Source organism: Camelus bactrianus, chromosome 17 (genome assembly GCF_048773025.1).
Source record: "Camelus bactrianus isolate YW-2024 breed Bactrian camel chromosome 17, ASM4877302v1, whole genome shotgun sequence".
NCBI classification, from domain to species: Eukaryota; Metazoa; Chordata; class Mammalia; order Artiodactyla; family Camelidae; genus Camelus; species Camelus bactrianus.
The window spans coordinates 35,602,091-35,624,535 of NC_133555.1; the positions used below are offsets into that span (position 1 = coordinate 35,602,091).

Sequence of the window (22,445 nt, forward strand, 5' to 3'; positions counted from 1 at the left end):
AATAACACATATGCATGCTATGCTGACATATCATTTGCCCCTCACTATACATGAAAATGGATATTTTAAAAGATGAGATCAAGAAGAGATAAACAATATTTTAAATATTTTAAAATTTTTTCAATATCAAAAAATTTTTTTCCTCTTTTCCCCACAAAGCATTTATTTTCCAGTTGGTTGTTAAAACATCGAATAAAATACCTTCATCTTGAGGGAACAGATCAAGTAAATTCATTTTTTTAAATATCTGCTGGCACCTTGACTGGTAGCCACTTATCTGCCTAGAGCAGTCAGTGAATTTAAAACATTAATAAGTCTTTCATGAAAGAAAAATGAAAAAGTCATCTTAAGTTCAACTCTCATTAAGTTTTTTCTTTGAAGATAGAGAACCTCTGAATAGTACAAAAGATGGCGTCACTCCCCATCTCAGCAGAGTACTGAAAAGACTCAACTCTGTAAAGGATCTGTGTTTATCAAAGTGACCACATCAGAGATGGCCCACAGTACACAAACCAGGTTGCTCTGCACTGAGGGACCTGGTGAGGGTGACTCTGGACCCCCTCATATCAGACGCCTTGAATTGGAACCCTTGCCTCTCCATTTATGGTATCAGTGACACAATGTGCCTTACTTTTCCCCTGTAAACATCAGCAGAAGTGCTAATGCTTTCCTCCAGTACCTGGGATTGCCTTGTGCACCCTGGCCATACACCTCAGTCACACACAGGACTCACCCTCCAGGGTTTCTGGGGATGGAAGCCCCATACTCTGGAGGGGGTTGACATGATGCCTTTGCTGAACTTTCAAGGTGCTGTGAGCAGTGAAGAGCCAGGTGAGTGGTTCTACAGACCATGCTATTTTGTCTTAACCCAACAATCCTCATCAAACTGACAGACCTTAAAAGGTCTATGCAGAGAGATCATGAGTGGAGGAGATGACTAGTAGCACCATTGACCCCTCTTCTCCTGGAGCTCTCTGACAGCCACCCAGCATGATAAACACGTCTAATAGTCTCTAACAAGAAGGTAGCTGGTGAACACTGAAATCATCAAGAAGACAGCTGGGTTTACATCTATTGATATAAATAAGGAATCTTACCCAGGTGCCTTGAGATACTAGCCAGAGGTGGCAGTCCATGTATGTAATTTACAAAAAGGTAAACATCCATGTATAATAAAGGTGATTATTGGATATCTTTGTCTAACGATGTTTAAGATGAAAAGAAGCTTGGAACATGGGACATTTCTACCCTTTCCTCTGTCCACCCCTCCTGTTTGTTCTAAAAATCCCAGTGTGATCCTCTGATCTGAGCTTCCTCTCCCCATGAGACACGTCCTGGTAGCCTGGCCTCCTCATGCCTTGCCAGCCCTGTCCTCTCTTTCCGAATGCCTTCCTCCCCGCTCCCCAGGTGGGCACCTCATTCCCTGACCTCCTCATCCCCCTGCAGGCGAGTATGAGAACAAGGGGCTGATGATCATCGATGAGGAGGAATTTCTGCTGATCCTAAAGCTCAAAGACCTCAAGAAGCAGTACCGTACGGAGTATCAGGACTTGCGCGACCTCAGGGCTGAGATCCAGTACTGCCAGCACCTGGTGGATCAGTGTCGCCACCGCCTACTTACAGGTGCACCATTTGGGAAGGTTGGCCGGCCACCTGAGATTCCAGGAGGCACAGGTCAGGGCCACTGCCTGGGTTCTAGAAGCAGTTTCAGAACTTCTCTCTGGCAGAGGCAGGGGCTGGGCAGGGGCTTTAGATGTGTGTGTTTCCAGGACTCTGAGGGCAGGAGATGGAGATGGGAAAGGGTGAGATCCTGCAGCAGGAACGGAGGGCAAGCCTGTGACAGGAACAAGACAGACAGGCACACACCTCCTTGACCAGCTTTCTCAGGGACTCCTCCACAACTCACAGTGCTATCTCCCTGTGCAGAATTTGACATCTGGTACAATGAGTCCTTCTTCGTCCCTGAGGACCTGCAGGTGGCAGTGAAGCCAGGTTGCAGCATCAGGCCAGGCATGATGCCTGTCAGCAGGATTGTGTCTCTGGTGAGTGGTACAAGGGCAGGGGTGGGGATGGTGGATGAACACAGGGGCAGTGGGCAGTGCCCGTTGTGCTATGTTCTTGCCAAAAGTGTGTGTATGGGCTTCTCCCAGCCTTTCCTCCAGCTGACCCAGGCAGGGGGGCAAGTTCAGATCTTTTCTCAGTTACCAAGGATGAGGACACAGAAATATCACTTGCTGCTGCCACCTTTCTTGAGTGGCTCATCCTGCTCAGGTGGCAGATATAGGGTGTCTGTGATGACACTGGAAAACATGGGGCTGAGGGGTTGTGAGATACCCTGTGTGAGGGTTTGCAGACCCAGCAAGGTGCAGCCCTGATGCCCACCACAGGCCCTGTCAGGGTGGATCCCAGCAAAGCCAGGCTGAAGGGACTGTGCTGAGTTGGGCTTCTTCTAGGGAGAAGATGACCAGGACAAGTTCAACCAGCTACAGCAGACGGTGCTTCCCGAGGGCCCTGATTCTATCTCCTTCTACAACGCCAAAGTCAAGACAGAACAGAAGGTAACTGGGGAGATTCACGTCTCCAGAAGGCAAGGCCTCAGGGACCTCGTTACCAGGACACCCAGGATTATACTCCCCACTTTAGAGAGGCAGAGGAGGAATATGCCAGCCCAGGGAAATCCGGAGTCATGCAGAGTCTTCTGCCAACTCCAGAGTCCTGGGACTGGGCTGGACCCAACAGGAGTCCCACACACTATGGTCAAGCCTGGACATGGCTGGTGAATGCTAAGCCAGCCGATGTGTGGTTAACAGCCCAAGAGAGGTCCTGGGGATCCCCTGAGGCCACTGCCTATTGGAGAGAACCTCTTCAGCGGGAGCCACATTGCACAGGTAGCAGGGGACCAGAGGACCACATGCAGCTGAGGCAAAGTAGACATAGGCCTGGTATTCTCCTTCCTGAGCAGGTTGGGCTGGAGCAGAGGCTCTCCACTCTGCTGAGGCCCAGCCTGGCGCTAGAACACAGATGGCCTGTAATGCTGTGTGCTTTTCTGTGCCCAGAAGCAGTTCTTATACAGCAAGTGGCAGCGGCAAGTGAACTCATCCTTTAAAAAACATTTTTGTGGTACTCATTTACACTTCCAATAGGTGATTCGTTCCGTTTAAACATTAAAAAGCATGAAAGTACTAATACCCAGTTCCCTGTCAGTCCAGCTCCCACCAGTCCCCTCTGACAAGGAACCACCATCACTTGTTTCTAGAGTTCTTCTTGCATGTTGTTCTGCATCTTGCTTTTTCCACTTCACAGTATATCCTGAAGATCAACCCACGTCTACCCATCGGTGCTGCTGTGTTATTTTTCACTCTGCATAGTAATACTCCACTGCCAGGGTGTATCACAGTTCATTTAGCACATCTCATATTTAGGAGGTTCTGTTTCTTTACTGTGACAGACATTGCTGGAATAATTAACCTTGTACAAATCTGAATTCACACAGGAGTCAATGTATGTGAGAGGCTTGTTTGTAGAAGTGAATTTCTTGGCCAAAAGGATTTTTCATGGATGGTGCCAAATTGCCTACCTAGAGCTGGACCCATCACACCCCCTGCCCCCCCAGGAGCATATATGGGATGTTTGTTTCCTACAGCTACCCCACAAGATGTAGAATCGCACTTTTTGTGTTTTTTTTTCAATCTGAAAGGTAAAAAAATGGTCTCTCAGTGTAGTCTTAATTTGCATTACTCTTATCAGTCAAGTTGAGCTTCTTTTCATATGTTTAAGGGCCATCTTAATTTCTTTTCTGTAAACTGCCTGTTCATATTTTTTGCCCATTTTTCTCTTGGTTGTTGGTCTTTTTCTTATTAATTTGTAGGAACTCTGATATATTGGGGAAAATAGCTCTTTATTATATGAGTTGCAGATATCTCCCCCTGTTTGTCATTTGTCTTTTGACTTTACTTATGTTTTTTTTGTAGCTATTTTGTTGAATTTTATGAAGTCTTCTCTTTCTTGGCTTCTGGATTTTGTGTTGTAATTAGAAAGCCCTCCTCCTGACTGAGATCATTCTTTATGTTTACAGTTAAGCTGATACCTTTACTGATGCTGATAGCTGTGAGGAGCTGAAGCCCACTCAAAGAGGCTTGAGTGAAGGGATCTGTTAGCACAGATTGTGAAGGTCTCATAGAGTAGCACCTCTCATCCTGTGCTGTGTACACGTCACCAGGAGTCTTGTTAGATTGCAGATTCTGATGTAGCCGTTCTAGGGTGGAGTCTGAGAGTCTGCATTTTTAATAAGTGCTCAGATGATGCCCATGCTGCTAGTCTAGGACCACACTTTGAGTAGCGGGACATAGAACTCATCTGTAGGAAGCAGGCCCCAGGCTCCTCTTCCTCCAGGCCTTTCTCCCTCCAGACCTGGCCTTAGTTTCTCCCTGAGGTCTGCTCCTTCGCCTATCTGTTCTCTGCACCCCACCTCCCAATTTGTAGCTTCATTCTTGGCCCTAGCATGCTCTTATTTTCCCAGACTTCATAGTCCCAGGGCCCAATATCACCTGGACCACTTACTTTGTGTCTCTTTTGCATAATTGACTCTTTTGAGTTAAGTGTACATTCTTAGAGTAATCAGCTGTGGCTTGAGGCAGGGTCACCTGCCCATCCCAGTTGCCTGGGCTCCTTCAGCAGGACAGAGGATGGCTTTACTCAGGTAGCCTTATACTTAGCCTTATACTATGAACATCAAGCTTTATTAACCCTGGTCCCCAGAGGGAGGCCCTAATCAATGGACAGGGCCCTGCCCCTCTGGAAAGGTTTGCTGGAACCCAACCACTGAGGCTGGGGAAGGAGACCCTGGCCAGATTGCTTCCATGGACCATATTGGCTGATTCCAAAGAGCTCCTTCAGGGTTGTCCATGAAAATCTCTCTGTGGGTAGGTAGAGCTCTATGGGAGAGAATGGAGTAGGAGCAAGTAGGCCTAGGCAGCCCAGTCTCAGAGATCATTTGGCTGTGACCACCATGCAGGGGCTTCCTCTTCTGACCACAGAGAGGCCTACCCCTTCTGGGATCAGAGGAGGGGGCATATGATGTGAGGTAGAGGTCAAACGTTGCATGTGGATATCCAGTTTTCCCAGCACTAATTGTTGAAAAAAAATGATTCTTTCTCCATTGAATTGTCTTGGCACCCTTGTTGAAATTCAGTTGACCATAAATGTGATTGAACTTAAGAAGCTCTAGGAGTCCTGAGTGCATAAGGTGAAATTACTCTCCTCCTGAAAGAGTCTGACCTACTTTTGCCTTTAGCCATGGGGCATAACCAATCCAGGACCATTTTAAGCTCCTTCAAGAATTCCAACTTGATAAGGAATTAATATCCAGAATATATAGAAAACTCCTGAAACTCAACAACCAAAAAACAAAACCCAATTCAAAAATGGGCAAAGGACTTGAATAGACATTTCTCCAAAGAAGATACACAAATTGCCAATAAGTACATGAAAAGATGTTCAATGTCACAAACCAAATGCAAATCAGAACTATGAGATACTACTCTATACCCATTAGGATGGCTACTGTCAACAAACAAACAAACCCAGAAAATAACACATGTTGGCAAGGATTTGGAGTAGTTGGAACCCTTGTGTGCTGTTGGTGGGAATGTAAAATGGTACACCTGCTATGTGAAATAAGCCAGTCACAAAAATACAAACACTGTATGATTCCACTTATATAAGGTATTTAGAGTGGTCAAATCATAAAGATAGAAAGTAGGACGGTGAATTTCAGGGTCTGGTAGGAGAGAGAAATGGGGAGTTATTGTTCAAGGGGTATGGAGTTTCAGTTTGGGATGATGAAAGGAGTTATGGAGATGGATGGTAGTGATGGTTGCACAACATTGTGAATGTATTTAATACCACTGAACTGTATACTTGAAGCTGGTTAAGATGATAAATTTTGTGTATTTTACCAGAGTAAAAAAGTGGAAAAATATAGTATAACTGCTGTGAAAAAGAGTATTTAAAAATAAAAAATCAAAATAAAAAATAAAAAACAGAATTACCATATGATCCAACAATTCCACTTTTGGGTATATACCCAAAAGAATTGAAAACAGGGTCTCAAAGATATATTTGTACACCTATGTTCCTAGCAGCATTATTCACAGTAGCTAAAATGTGGAAGCAACCTAAGTGTCCATCAGCAGATGAATGGATAAGCAAAATGTGGCATATACATACAAGGGGAGTATTAATAGCTTTAAAAAGGAAGGAAATTCTGATATATGTTACAACATGGATGAATCTTGAGGACACTATGCTAAATGAAATAAACCATCCACAAAAAAACAAAACAAAAAAACCAAATACTGTTAAGATTCCACTTATATGACATACTCAAAATGGTCAAAATTGTAGGAACAGAAAGGATGGTGGTTGCCAGGGGCTGGGGGTAGGTGGGATGGAAAGTTACTGTTTAATGGGCAGAGAGTTTCCATTTTACAAGATGAGAGGAGTTATGGAGATGGATGGTGGTGATGGTTACACAACATTATGAGGAGTGTATTTAATACTGCAGAACTGTACACTTAAAAATAGTTCAGACGGTAAATTTTATGTTATGTGTATTTTACCACAATAAAAAATTAGGGGAAAAGAAAGAATTCCAGCTTAACATGGGACCTTCAGTTTCTGTTCAGATTCACTGTGTGGGGAATCTGAGATTCACCTCCATATTCCAAGTTGGTTTTAGCATTTGCTTGGTTACTGCCCACTGATTCAGCTTCAGCTTACTTTCTCCACCAGCTTTCTGAGAGCTTAGCAGTGCATTAGAAGGCTAGGATTCATGAACATCTAGTTGATTTGCAGAGAGAGGGCCCTTCAGAGTATATAGGCCCCCATCTTCTAGAGAAAGAACCCTTTTCTTATCTTTTCAAACCTAATTCTTGTCAGAAGCCTTCAAGGGGGCCCTTGAAACATGATGTCTCCTTTTAAGCATGCCTGCCCCACCATTTAAAAACAGCTTTACACACTTTCTTTAGGATAAAAGAATGAAAAGGATTGAATGGAACATTATTTCTCACAGAGTTAGGGCTAGTTGGAGGGAATCCTTGTACCTAAATGGTGATGTCTGCAGGAAGAATGATGGGGTAGATGTAAATGGCATGGTTTCTGAGTCTTCCCTAAGTCCACATGTCCTAATCAACTCTTGTTTTCTCCCCTTTTCTGTGTCCAGCAAAATTATTTGAAAACCATGATGGGCTTCCAGCAGACACAGAGGAAATAAGGACTCATCGCCAGTGCCTTGAAGGACCACACCCCCAGCAACTCCTGCCTGCTCTAGTGGAGCTGCCAAAGCACCTGCCCAGACTCCAACCCTCTGCTCCAAGGCTGGGGCCCAGCACAGAGAACACACAATGGCCTGCCTGCCAAGAGGGACAGCCTTCAAAAGACACTCTTGCCTATCTTCACAGAGTACTTTTGGTTTCAGTTCACTGTCTTATGTGCAGAAACAGGATAAAATAGCTTTCTAGTCTGGACTTTCAGTGCTCATCCAAGAACTTTATTTAATTTCCTGTCTGGGAGGATGTCTTCCCTGTATACAGATGGGATCCTAACCGAGTCTCCAGTAAGAAAGCGAAAAAGTAGCTCAGCCAGGCTCCCCCAGCAGGCCTCTGTTCCACTGGTCAACCTCATTCCTTTCCTGGATGGCCATCCTGGGAATGACCTGGGTCTGCGAAGCCTTGGTTCCCACAGCTCCCTCATAGGTTGTCTCAGGGCATCCTCTGTGTTCCTGAGCCAATGAAGGCAGGAGGCCTTCCTTCCTCAGAAACCAGGAGAGGATGGGGTGTAGGTGGAAATGACTGAAAGGCAGATTTTTATCTCAAAATAAGAAGAGGCTTAAAATGAGATCAGTCCTACCATGAACTTAGCAGTGAGAGCCCCATGGTGGGAGGCTGTCTGGCAAGGAGATGGCAGAACCTGCATCAGATGGAAGGTTGAACTAAATGGCACCTGTCCAATCAAAGACCCAGTGATTGTGTTCTTCAGTCCATCGGTGAGCAGCCGAATGGGGCTTTAATTGAAGGGAGAAAGCTGAAAGGCTTTCCTTGAAGTCTCTGCCCTCTCTCCTGTCTACCCCTTTCTCTTTCACTGACTGATACACAATGGTCTTGAGACAACTTTAATTTAATTTTATTTTTTAAACTTTTTAATTGAGTTATAGTCATTTTACAATGTTGTGTGAAATTTGAAGCAACTTTTAGAGACTCCTGCTATGCTAAGGCTTCCCAGAGCAGCTCTGAAGTCCCTGACTTCATTCCCCTAGATGACACATGGGGGCTGTCACTGACCAGCACTTAATGATGTGCACACAGCCTTGTTGGTCAGTCCTCATGTTTCCTTTAATTGTGGCCAAGCAGACAGATGTGTCCAGGCTCTACTCATCCTCTTAGCTGTCGGAGGCCTTGGACAGAGAGTTCTGATTCTTTCCCTTCTTGGCTGCCCTTGCCCTTACCAGGACCTGTTTTGGGTTCCCAGGTCTTTGGGGCAGCTCAGGAAATAGGACACAGCAGACAGGGGGTACATCATCTTGTTGGGGTCACAGGACACAGCTGTCTGAGGCATTACCAATGCCCCGTTCCCTTCATCCCCCATCACTGGCTAGAATGGCATGTGGCACACAGGATGTCCCTCCACAGAACTCCTGAACAGCCAGTCCTGGGGGCCTACAGGTCGGGGCAAGCTGGGCCTTTGTCATGGCAGCTGGTCCTATTTGTCTCTAGCTCATGCTTCCCCACATAAGCCTCTCTGGTCAGTTCTGGTGCAAATGGAAATGTGATCATCAGTGTGGGGAGAGCCACAGGAATAAAGGAAGATGGTGCTCACCCTCCATGCAAACTCTGCACAGGAGCAGACACCTCCAACATAACGGGGAGTTAGGAGGCATTCTGTTCACTCAAATGGGCCTAAAAATGGGTTCTAGAAAATAGTACCCTTTGAGCTAATCTGACCATCAAAATCACCCCTGAAGGGACTTCCAATTCCGTCAATGTGACAGATAAGGTAACCTGAAAACACTCCGGCTACAAACAGAGGTGCCGGCTAAAGTATAACATTCTTTTAACTGCAAAGTTAAATTTGCAGAAAAGAAAGGGAACTGCGAGGAGCTGGAGGACTGAAAACCAGAATGGTCAGCATGTTAACCAGCTGTGTCCGCTAGAGCCAGGAGAAGGTATGTGAGCGGATGGTTGCTCTTGAGCGTTAATGTCTACATAAGTGTGAGAAATAAGTCTTTGGCCCATGTGCCATAGGAATTTGGAAGTGAGACCCCCTGCATAAAGGTGGCACTTGATGAAGAGATGAGCTAGCAAAAGTTCCCCTGCTGACATGGAGAAACAGTAAGGAAACTTTCCCCAAGGATGAGGGAGAATAGATCCTGTGAGAATTTCTAACCATGCACAGGTTTGGGATTCAAATTTACACTGTGTGGGCCAGGAACCACCAGGCTAAGGAATTAACATAAAAATTAGCCCATGGCTGAAATACCTAGTAGAATCAAATTAAAAAAAAAAAACTACTGTACATCCCCTTTACCCAGCTACACAGCACTTCCACAAACCCTAGTAAACGTGAGCTCCAAAGATTAAATACACATACACATGCATGTACATATGGTGTACATGGAAACAACCTATCACGGAGGAGGCACAATGAAAGATTAGACTTATAAGAATTCCAGATAAATTACTGGATAAAGATTATACAATATATATGTACGTTTTAAATAAAGACAAGTTGGAATAAAAAATGTGATAAAGGCTATCAAAATACAGTGCATATTTTTTAAAAACAAGACTTCCTAGGAATAAAGAAAATGTAGCTCTAAAAGTTAAAAATGACAGACTAGAAACAGTAAAAGAGAGAAGTAATGACCTGGATGTTGGATCTGAAGAAATTACCAGGAATTGTAGAATAGAGAGGAAGAGAAAGAAAACTGAAAGTAGGGATAAGAGACATGGTGGGCAGAATGAGAAGATCCAGTATACATCTAATCACAGATTCAGAGGAGATAACAGGGAGATCACTCTCTTGATGATCCCGTCCAGTCTTGTGGCTTTAAACATCAGCCATGTGCCAACTCTCAATTTTATATATCTAGCCTAGACTGCTCTCCTGATCTCCAAACCTCTACAGGCATACCTTGGAGATATTGCAGGTTTGGTTCCAGACCACTGCAATAAAGTGAATACTGCAATAAAGCAAATACCACAATAATGCAAGTCATATGAATTTTTTGGTTTCCCAGTTCATATAAAAGTTATGTTTACACTACACCATAGTCTACTAAGTGTGCAATAGCACTATGTCTAAAAAATGTACATATATTATTTTAAAAATATTTTGTTACTAAAAAATGTTATCATCTGAGCCTTCAGTGAACTGTAATCTTTTTGCATTAGTAACATCAAAGATCACTGATCACAGATCACCATAACAAATATAATAATGAAAAGCTTGAAATATTGTGAGAAATACCAAAATGTGACAGAGTCACAAAGTGAGCAAATGTTGGAAAATGGTGTCAGTAGACTTGCTCAATGCAGGGTTACCACAAATCTTCAATTTGTAAAAAACACAGTATCTGTGAAGTATAATAAAGCAAAGGGCAGTGAAACAAGGTATGCCTGTATAGCTAACTTGGCATCTCCAGTTGAATGTCTATTAAGACATCTATAAATCATTGTGTTTAAAACTAAATGCTCAAAAACAAACAAACTAACCAAAACCCTAAATGCTCAGTTGCTCTCCCCCCTGAAAACATGCTCCATCTACTGTTTCCTTTATTTCAGTTGTATTGTTCAGGCTAAAGTATTGTACTTCACTCCTCTTACCTCCCACATCAAGTCTGTCAAGAAATTCAATGGACTTTACCTTTGTACTATTTTAAAAATCTGATAATTTCTCATCCTTCTAGTGCCCCTACCCTGGTCTAAGCCACTATCATCTCTTGCCTGGATACTCTTAACAGCTTCCACACTGTGTCCTTATTTCCTTATTTTCTTACTCCCTCATAGACTGTTTCTAGAAAAGCAGCCTGGTTGTGATCCTTTTAAAATGTAAGTTAGATCACATCATGCCTCTTCTCAAACTTTTAATGGCTCCTATTTTCCTTAGAGTAAAACTCAGGTCCTTAAAACAGTTCACAAGGCTCTACAGGATCTTGCTTCCTGTGACTTTATTTGCACACTCTGCTCTGACCACATGGGCCTCCTTACTGTTCCTCAAATATGCCAGGCAGCTTCTGCCTCAGGACATTTGCATTGTCTTTCCCCTCTGCCTGAAATATTCTTCTCTGAGATGTTTACATGGTCACTCCTCCCTTTGTTTAAGCCTCTGTGTAAATATCACCTTCTGTAGCAGATGCTGCCATGCCTTGACTGTAGTCCCTTGTGCTATTCCTGCTAATGGCATCCCCCTGAAAGCATCTGCAACTTTCTACATAAAGGCTTTCTCAACCATAGGTACTTAACTGCTGCAGTGGGCCCAAATACCAGGGAGCTAACACATTTAGGAGCAACCCTCAACCAGTGATTGGTGGGTGAGTACCCCAACCTCCTCTCCCTCGGATAGGACAACTCTGAGGCATGTTCTCCACTATTTCTTGGGATTTCCCAATATAAATACAAATTCACATATACATGAATGGAACCAAATGAAAAAATCTGTTGTTATATTAAGTTCATGGGATTGTCAATGAAATAATATTATGAAATATTTAAGGTTGTTTTAATAGTGTTATATAATTTTTAATAAAAGTATAATGAAAAGGATAAGGTTGAACCAATATAGCACCCAAGGTTTCTTTCTAAAGTTCTGAGATTCAAGGTAGGACAAAGGATTCTGGATAGTCCTGTCTTCTAGAATCTTTAATTTCAGACTCAGACACCTCTGTTGCTGTTTCCTCTGACACTATGTGGAGGTTCCAAATCACTTGCTCCACCATCAGCTGGGCCCAGGGAGTCTCAGTCTGAACTTGATCACTGATTAGCAGGTTGCACTTTTCTGAGGCAATACAATATAAATGTAGTGTATGGGTGTTGGGCCAAGACATCTGAGTTTAAATTGGGACTCCACTGTCTTACTGGTGTCAGACCTTGGACAAGTTGTCCAATTTCCCTGCTTTCCTTTCCTTGTGTGTAAAACAACAATTAATAGTCCTGGGGCTCTATGAAATGAAGATATTAATGTATGTCTAGTGCACAGTTGGGCCCCAATCAACTGAAACTGCCATGACAGTAATAGTAACTATAATAATAGATACGAATGTGCCCAGCATTACATCTGATGGTGAACACACACACACACACACACACACACACACACACACACACACACACCAACCAATGTTAGGCTCCCTTTCTACTCCCCAAAACAGATTTTGGATTTGAAAAGGCAGTGTTCAGACTGGCATTATTTTTCTCAAAATTAATCCTGACTGATGGACTTTTAAGACCAATCCAAAAGTTTACAGTAAAAGTAGCTACTAAAAATATACCCAGTGACATCCTGGTCAGTGTTACTGGAGGTCAAGTGTCTGGGGTCAGGGTAGTAGCCCCTGCACATCACATCTGCCAGGCTGCACTTGTTCGGGGCTGAAGGCAGTGTTATAAGTGGACAGACTCCCCAAGGGAGGGTGACCAGCATCACGAGACACTGAAAATTCCATCAAGCAAGAAATAATCATGAAAATCAGGGGCATTCAATCTGAGAATAGAAGTCCAAAGGGGTACTTCTGTCATTTCAGTAGGAAAAAATGGGATAAGAGTTTTCCAACCCTGGAATGGATGGTCTTGGTGCAAACTGGGCTTCTAGCCCTTGCAGGATGTAAGCAGTGTCTGGGCAGACCCAGTCAAGGTCCTCAAACAAGGAAGAAAGGTATTAAAGGCCTCGAGCTTTCTTCTAAATATAAATTCCGGATTCTATAAAAGCAGTTGTGGAAAGCTGTGATTTTATAAAGGCAGTTTAACGTATCAGTTGAAAATTATATCTTATACAGATATTCACACATATATGAATAAAAAGACTAAAATGTCAAAGTGGTTGTTTATGGATGAAACAAAGTGATTTTTCTCCCTTTAAATTCAAAGAATATCTTCTTTATTTTTTCTATTAAATATGCAGAAGGCTAGAGGGGCTAAAGGAGGGATCTGGAAGGCTCTCAAAGAGGCTGAGAACATAGAGAGTATGATTACGTATGTGGCCAGGTACATGAAAAAGGAACACAGGATCTAAGAATCACATACAAGTCCATATGCTACCACTGAGAGTCTGTGACTCTGGGTGCCCTTACTTCTCTGAGGCTCAATCTCTGCATCTGTAAAATAGGGGAAGCAACCCTCCCTGCTACAGGGAGGCTAAAATGACCAGGCGAGTTAATATCTATGAAGACTTTGCAATGTTTGAATTCTTCTATAAATACCAATTATTATTCCTGTTCACAATTAGAACTTCTTTGAAAAATTGTCTTTTAACAACAGATAAATTAACATTCTACTTCAGTGCTGGAAAATCAACTGGCTCACGTTTTTTGGAGAACAATTACGTAGTGTATCTCCAGAGCCTTAAACATGTATATATCGGTATGTACTTTATACATCAGTGCAAACATTTGGATAAAAATTTGGCAATACCTTTAACAATTTTAATTGTGTATACCAGAAGTGTACCATAGGCATTTTGTTCAAATGCAAGTTTTAATTAGAATTATTTTATTTTAAAGTTATTATTTATTATTATGTAGTAATTTTTACAAACAATTAGAATTATTTTATTAATCAATTTTTTAAAAGTTTTACATTTTAATACTTATGGGAATTGTAATTTCCAAGCACCATGGGCTGCTCAATTCTATGTGTACTTCTGAGATACCAGACATTAAATTTTAGCAAAGGTGAGTAGAGGAGCCATCTTATTTCCATAGGTTCTGCAGTAAAGTGTTTAGCTGACTGTTGTCATAGAGTTACTAAAGTTTCCTTCCTTTCTAACAGTCAACTGACTGGGTGAAGATTTATCTCCTCTTCAATTCCTGGGCTTGAGGTTAAGCCGATGACACAATTTCATTGAAGCAAACACACAAACTGAAGAGTTTTGCTTTACTTGAAGAAAACACTAAATATCAGATGTAACATTGCTACTTTCACTTATATATTTTAATTTCTAATAGATTCCTTTGACCTTGGACCTAGAACTGTGGCTATGGAGAAATCTGACTAGTGTTTAAGGTAAAAAACTGTCTTTGAATATCCATGTGATACTTAGCTTCCATTGCATACACACCAACTTCAGAATCTTCCCTGGAGTGGGGATATAGAAGAATCTTTAGAGGAGGGTTAATAGAAGGTATACTAGCACTCTCAAGGTTACTTCTAGTGAATACAGACTCTCCACAAGACCCCTTAAAAACCTGTTAATCAATAAAGTTAAATTTATTAAATTTACAGTGTTAAAGAGAATGCCAACTTGACAAAGGCATAATAATTTCTCAGAAAGTCAGGGGGAGGATATTTACAGGGCTTTAGGGCCCAAACTGGGTGGTTTTAAAGAGAGTTTTGTAAAGCAGGAAACTGACTGAGACTAGGCAGAGTTTATAACAATAATTTTAGATTGGTAGGCACAGTGAGGCAACAGTCTTTAAGCAAGTCTCAATGAGTAAAATACTAGTTTTCATAAGTAAGCTTTTTGTTAGTTCATAGTCTAGGATCAAGTATTTCTTGGAGCAAATAGTTATTTTTGCTTATTCTCAGTATTATTTAGTGTAAGAACAGGAAAGTTATGTCTGGTTTCTGTATTTCTTAACCCAGAGACAGGAAATTAAATTGGTTTCAGTTCTCTTTACCAGGCTTCAGCAAAATAATTTTGTCGTAAGCAACGATTGGTTGTTAGTAAGTCCTACTATGCTGGTATTATTATTGAAAAACAGTGGTAAGTTTCCTTGTTGTCATTATATTTAAATACCTCATGACTGCCATTTCATCTTGTTTGGGCAACTTGTATATGCATGACAAGGCAGTTCCCAAATCTCTGACAGGTCAGGTAATGTCTCTGCCCTGAAGAAAAATGATGAAAGTAACCCACTCTTTACCTTTGACTAATAATTCTGTTATATCCTACTGCACTAAAGAGACTGTCTGAACAAACATCTGATTACAAAATATTGTGTGCTTATGATTACCAAACCACTCATGGTCATTACCTTGTGTATTCCATTGTCAAGGACACTCATCAAGCATTTTCTTAATTGATTTTCCATACCATAAATATTATTTCACAAGATTCACTCTGTTGTTAGACCTAGAAATCTCTTGATGAGTGTATTAGTTGTTTATTGCTGCTGTAATAAATTACCACAAATTGAGCCTCTTGAAACAATACAAATTTATTATTTTATATTTTGAAGTCTGACATGAGGCTAAAATCAAGGTGACAATAGGGAAGAATACATTTCCTAGCCTTTTCCAACTTCTAGAAGCTGCCTACATTCTTTGGCTCATGGCCCCCTTCTTCCATCTTCAAAGCCACCTCTCTGTTGGTTCTTTTGTAGTCATGTCTCCCTCTGACCCTCCTTTTCAGCTTCCTTCTTTCACTTTTTAAGGACCCTTGTGATTACACTGCCCTCATCCAGATAACCCAGGATAATCTATTTTAAAATCTGCTGATTGGCAAATTTGACTCTATCTGCACCTTTAATTCCCCTTTGCCATGTAACCTAACATATTCACAGGTTTCAGGTATTAAGACATGTACATCTTTGGGGGGGGAGGGCATTATTCTACCTACAAGAGTCATCAAGTGAAGCAGGAGTTTGGTTCACTAGATGGACTTTGGTTGCTGATGTCCAGGGGTACCATGTGATCATTGATGACAAGGTCAGGGAAGTCAGAAGTGATCACGAGGTAGGCATTTTGCTATTTGGCTAAATACAGCATGCTGTACATGTTTTCTCATCTTTGGAGGATATCATCTTTAAGCTGGCTCTGCAGCTGTGCCTTCAGAAGGCCTTTCCATTTGCTTTATTAGGCTGGTAGCTTCTGGGTAGTGAGGTGTCATTTCCTTACTGCACCTCTTCCCTGCTGTGAAATGGGATTCTTGGTCTCATGTATTGTTACACAAATATTGCGTCGGTAGATCAAACACTTTGAAAGTCCTCAGATAGTCATGCTGGCCACGGCCTTGCAGGTAGGAAATATGTGTCAATTCTAGTTGTTTAATTGATTCTCCTTCCAGTTTGAAAGGGTCCTATTATCAACATGACACAATGTGGTCGTTTGACTCCTTGAGGGATGGAGTCGTATCAGGGAGTCCTCAAAGGATAGTGTCATATCATTGGTCTCTGCTGTGGTTGGGCTGGACACTGAGCAGTAGTAGTAGCATTAGCTAAGTCCTCTGAGCTAAGTATCTATTTATCTAACTACATAAAATATACAATCATATAGGTGTATTAAGAAAGATGGAAGCCAGGTTTCTCAGCGTCAAAGAAGGGAGTTACAAATATGGAAAGGAAGAAAATTGGAAGAACTCTGTGGTATTGGATTAGAATTAGAGGATTCAGTGTGAACTACTCATAAATGTCAATATAGATATAGATATATAATATATAAATATATGCATATAGACATAGAAATAAATAATATAGATGTAAGTGTGTGTATATAGGGGATTTATTTATTTACCTATATATTTATTTATTTGTATACAAATATACTCTATCTCTGAGCACTGAGAAGGCTTTGGAGCAGTAATACCCCCAATAACAATGGACCAAGATCTAGTACCATTTGACTTCTAAATCTTCCACTGAAAGAACCAGAACTTCTGGGCTGTGACAAAAAAAAAGTATGAAAGGAGCTGGAAATCAGTTATGCCAGAAAGCAAGGAAGTACTCAAAGAATGATACGGTTCTTATCAGAAGGACATAGAAGACAGTTAATGAGGCTTTCACTAATAAAATCTGAGACATTTTGAGATTAACTTAAAAATGATCTCCTCAATTTGATCTGTAAGTTTAACACAATCACTATCAAAATCTAGTAGGCTTTTCTGCAAAATTGACAAATTGATCCTAAAATTTATATGAAAATGCAAACGATCCAGGATAGTCAAACCAATTTTTAAAAAGAAGGACAAAGTTGAAGGACTCATACTTTTCAATTTAAAACTTACTATAAATAGGGAGAGATTGGCAACTTATCTGTAAAGAGCTCCACAGTAAGTGTGTTAGGCTCTGAGGACCATATGGTCTGTCACAGCTATTCTACACTTTTTAGGATATTCACAGTGTGGTGCAATCATCACCACAATCTAATATTAGACCACTTTGTTGCCCCCTAAAAACCTTGTACCATTAGCCATTACTCCCTATTTCCTCACTTTATCTCTTCCAGCCACAGGCAACCACAACTCTACTTTCTGTCTCAAGAGATTTGGCTATTCTGAACATTTCAAGTAAATGAAAGCACACAATATGTGGTCTTTTGTGACTGACTTCTTTCACTTAGCATAATGTTTTCACGGTTAATCTATATTGCAGCATGTATCAGTATTTCACCCTTTTAAAAACAGATGAATAATATTTAATTGATGGATATACCACAATTGTTTATCCATTCATCAGTTGATGAACATTTGGATCGTTTCCACTTTTTGGTTATTATGAAAAGTGCTGCTACAAGCCAAGAACAAGTTTTTGTGTAGACATACATGTTCATTTCTCTTGGGTATTTACCTAGGAGTGGAAATGCTGGGTCAAATAGTAACTCTATGTTTAACCTTTTGAATAGCTGCCAGACTGTTTTCCGAAGTAGCTATACCATTTTATCTTCCCTCAGCAGTGTATAAGGGTTCTAATTTCTCCACACGCTATATGACACTTGTTATCTTTTTTATTATAGCCATCCCAGTGGATGTGGTTTTGATTTCCATTTCCATAATCACTAATGATGTTGAGTATCTTTTCATGTGCTTATTGGCCATTTTAATATCTTCTTTGGAGAAATGTCTATTCACATCCTTTGCCCATTTTTTAATTGTTTATTTGTCTTTTTATTATTGAGTTTTAAGAGTTCTTTATGTAGTTTAGATACATGTCCATTATCAGATATATGATTTGCAAATATTTTCTCTCATATGTGGGTTCACTTTCGTGATAGTGTCCTTTGAAGCACAAAAGTTTTCAATTCTGATGAAGTCCAGTAAATGTTTCTCTTGTTACTTGTGCTTTTGGTATCATATCTAAGAAACTATTGACAAATTCATGGTCATGAAGATTTACCTCTATGTTTTTGTCTAAGAGTTTTACAGTTTCAGCTTTTACATTTAGATCTTCAGTCCATGTTGAGTTGATTTTGTGAGATAGTAGTCCAGATTCATTCTTTTGCATGTGGATATGCAGTCGTCCCATTATCAACTGCCAGAGTTAATAGTCTGTCATCCCTTTTTTTGTGGTCCAACTTTCAAGGTTTTGTGATTTTTTTTTTTGAATCAAAAATTCAATCAAAGCTGAATTTAGTCATTTAAGTCTCAATATGATATCATGAATTTTCCACTAATTATACAAAATGTCCCCTTGGGCCAGTTTTAGATTAGGCTCATGCAACAAAATGCACATTTCATTTGAAAGCTTTAGTGCAGGTGTGCCCAAGCTATAAAATCCAATTAAACAGGACCAAATGCCTTAATAGTTGAAGACTTAGTTTTTCATCAGGCTGTCTCTAGTGAGGTTCCAAGGAAATAAAATAGTGAAATCCCAAGGAACTTTTTTTTTTTTTTACACCAGCTAAGAAAGGCTGATATTAAGTAATCTGGAAGAGTGTTAAGGGTGACTCAGTTCATTACAACACTGATCCTGAGGGGAGGGTGCCAACTGCCTTTGCCCTTGAAGGATAAGAGGTACCTTGATCTCTGGCAATGAACCATAAGATCTTTTGTTGACAGGAGAGGGTGGGCAATAGTTCTGAGGTAGAAGAGTGTGAAATGCATGGAGAGAAAGGTGTAGAGAGCAAATGAATTAAAAAAGGCATGCTGGTCTGCAGTGGGAAGAAAAAAGAAAAAGAAAAAAAGGCATGCTGGGACAGATAGGGGGCAGGGTGGGGAGAGATGGCTTAAATTCCTGCTGAATAAATATGAAGTGTGGTGAAGAAAAATTACTTGGAAAAAAGGCAAGAAGGTAGGTGGCATGTACTTTCAATGCACTACAGGGAATTTAGAGGGATGGTGGTCTTTTTCAAGTTATTTCTTTACTTAACCTAAGGGAATGTAATTGTTATTACTATCAATTATGGGCTTAGAATCTGAAGTTAAATGCTAGGTATTATCCAGTAGAAAAGATAACCCTAACGGGTCTGTTTAATTGCCCTGCTGGATATGAACCAGTTTTATATCTAATCTAACATTTTAATTCTAACATTCCTTGTTTCCTCCTAGTATTCCTTTATAAATGTCTGTGAATATCCAGTTCCTCAACATGCTCTTTTAACCAGCTTTATCTGACTGTGTCCCTTATTAGTAAGTTAATAAATCTTTGACATACGTTCATTCTATATTTTTTTGAATCATGTTTTCAACAATTTTAAAAATTATACTTTGCCAGGATTCAACCATTGATGATCCTAACTACCAAGAGTTGTTAAGCATCCTTTGGGGAAAAATAAGCAGCCCTCACTCCAGTAAGGAGCCCAAATCTAAATTGTCATTGGATTCCTCATTCTTCATGGATTTGTAAAGGACTAAATTTTAGAAAATGTATTTCAAGGGAATGGAAGGCTCATTCCTTATGGCTGTGATACTGCATCACAGTACAAACACTAGAAAGCCAGACATGTCAGGTGAGCCAGACATTTTTGCATGAGCATGTATTTAAGAATGATTTTAGGCAGTCCTTCACCTTAGCTCCTGCCTTGGTTAGCTGCTGCTCCATTGCTGTATTTCCATGTTAAGTCATTCAGATGCTCATAACCTAGCACATGAAGCTGTATGACCACTGCTTTGGTTCTCTGTAGGAAAGGAGAGAACAACCCCCTTGGCTTCGTATGGTCCAAAGTTACTAACAAACTCACTAATGAGGCTAATGTTCACTGCCTAGAAATGCCCTCACCTGCCTCCTTTTTTGTCAGATAAATAATTGTTCACTATTCAGTGCTCAGCTTATGTATCATGTCTTTTCTCAACTCCCCTAGGCAGAAAGAGTCACTTCCTTTTCCTTCAGCATGCTGGTACCATCTTTACAGTACTCTCAATACTGTACTCAGTACAGTACTCTCAATCTCAGTACTCAGTACTGTCCCTTAACTGAAGTGTTTCCCCAGTTACTTTGAGAGCTTCCCAAAGACAGAGATTACCTCACTTACCTTTGTATCCTGTGTTTCTACCCACAAGGTTTGGCATATAGAGAGGATTCAGTAAGTTGCTGTTGAGAGAACACTTTTTTGAAAAAGTTCTCTAGTGCCTAACTGGCAAACCAAAAAATAAAAATAAAGGATGTTGACAAGAGTAAAAAAGAAATCTACTAATTTATTACTCTAAGTTTGGGATTAACTTCATCTTGCTTAGGTTTCTCACGGCAGGGATGAAACGTCTTTGGGTTAAATGAAACAGCAGAAAAAGCTAACATTTGTGTAACTCAATAAAAATTAGCCTTTTCAGTAACATCTGAACACCAGGTCTCAATTTTACAAAAGCATGGAAAATTATTGTACTTCTTTGGAGTGTACATACCAGTTTTCTCTCTGAGATATATGTAGTTGTAAGTGCTATCTGATAAGGCAGAAATTAGATTGTATCAGAGGGATAAAGTGACAAAAAATTGTGTCTACCACATGGAGGACTTGGCTATGTCAGATTATGTTCATATGCTACGGTTAAACAGTCTGAAATAAACATACAGAAGCTGTGCATATCACAATTGAGTTAAAACAGTTTGTAAACATCAATCTCTAATCTCAAAAATAGTTCACATTCATTTGAAATGGACAACAGTACACACTTACAGTTTTGCCCAAAGCTATCTTGAACTTTCCTGACTTCTGTCAAATTACAATATAATGAGATACAAAAAACTGGACATTCTTCAGAATTATCACATTGGTCCACTATATTGATGACATCATGCTTATTGGACCAAATAAGCAATAAATGGCTAACATAGTGGAGTCTTTGGTAAGACTTAAGTTCCGGTAGATAAATCCTATGAAGATTCAGGGGACCACCACATCAGTAAAATTTTTAGGGGTCCAGTAGTCTGGGACATCACCTCCAAAATAAAAGACAAATTATTGCATCTTACACCTCCCACCACCAGAAGAAAGCACAATATATCTCTGCCAGTATTTGGTACAGTTTTTTTAACTTTAGCTATTTTGATAGGTGTGTAATTGTATCTTGTTCCATTTTTTATTTGCATTTCCTCAATGACTGGATATCTTCTTTGATGAAGTGCCTGTTCAGAACTTTTACTCATTTAGAAAATTGTGCTGTTTTCTTATTGTTGATTTCAGAGTTCTTTACACATTCTGGATTCAAGTTCTTTATCATGTGTTGCAACGATTTTCTCCTAGTTTGTACTTTGTCTTTTCATTTTCTTAAGTGTCGTTTGAAGAGCAGGAGTTTTTAATTTTGATGAAGTCCAATTTACCAATTTGTTCTTTTATGGACTGTGCTTTTATTGCTTAAGTCAAGGTCACAAAGAAGTTTCTAGAAGTATTCTAGAAGTTTCGTAATTTGAGTTTTGACATTTAGGTCTATGATTCATTTAAAGTGAATTTTTGCATACGGTGTGAGATATGGATCCAAGATTGTTCATTTTTGCATGTGATGTCCAATTGTGCAAGTACCACTTGTCAAAAATGGTATCTTCTCCACTAAACTGCCTTTATGCCTTTGTTAAAAATCAGTTGTCTATACAATGTGTGGGGTTTGTTGTGGCGCTCTATTCTGTTCCTTTAATATATATGCCCATCTTTATGTCAAAACCAACTGTTTTTATTTACTGTTTTGATTACTGTAGCTTTATAATAACTCTTATGTTTAGACAGGATTAGCCCTCCAATTTGTTATTCTTTTTCAGAGTTGTTTTGACTGTTCCAGTTCTTTGAATTTCTATGTGGATTTTAGAATCAGTAAGTGAATGTTTTCAAAAAAGTTTCCTCAGATTTTAAATGGTATTGCACCTAATCTGCAGATAAATTTGGGGAGAATTGACACTGTAACAATACTGAGTCTTTCAATCATAAAGAATCTACATCTCTCCATTTATAAGGTCTTTAAAAATTTTTCTCAGCAGTATTTTATAGTTTTCAGTGTACAGGTCGTTCATATCCTTTGTAAATTTATCCCCAAGTTGTTCATATTTTTATATTATTGCTAATGATACTGTTTTTTAAGTTTCAATTTCCAATTGTTCATTG

The 22,445-nt window shown here is 40.2% G+C and overlaps 1 protein-coding gene across 6 annotated transcripts in view; it reads left to right on the forward strand.

Annotated features, from left to right (window-relative positions):
- Positions 1-7,526, forward strand: part of KIF9 (kinesin family member 9) — a 41,062-nt gene extending 33,536 nt beyond the window's left edge. For 5 of the 6 annotated variants that reach the window (XM_010959946.3, XM_045520621.2, XM_045520639.2 and 2 more), the window contains 4 exons: positions 1,447-1,623; positions 1,927-2,042; positions 2,454-2,558; positions 7,223-7,526. In XM_010959946.3, the coding sequence (XP_010958248.2) occupies positions 1,447-1,623; positions 1,927-2,042; positions 2,454-2,558; positions 7,223-7,273 (449 nt within the window). In that variant the 3' untranslated portion in view covers positions 7,274-7,526. The remainder of the gene's footprint in view (positions 1-1,446; positions 1,624-1,926; positions 2,043-2,453; positions 2,559-7,222) is intronic. The other variant, XM_045520630.2, reaches the window with a different exon arrangement.
- Positions 7,527-22,445: the final 14,919 nt, after the last annotated feature.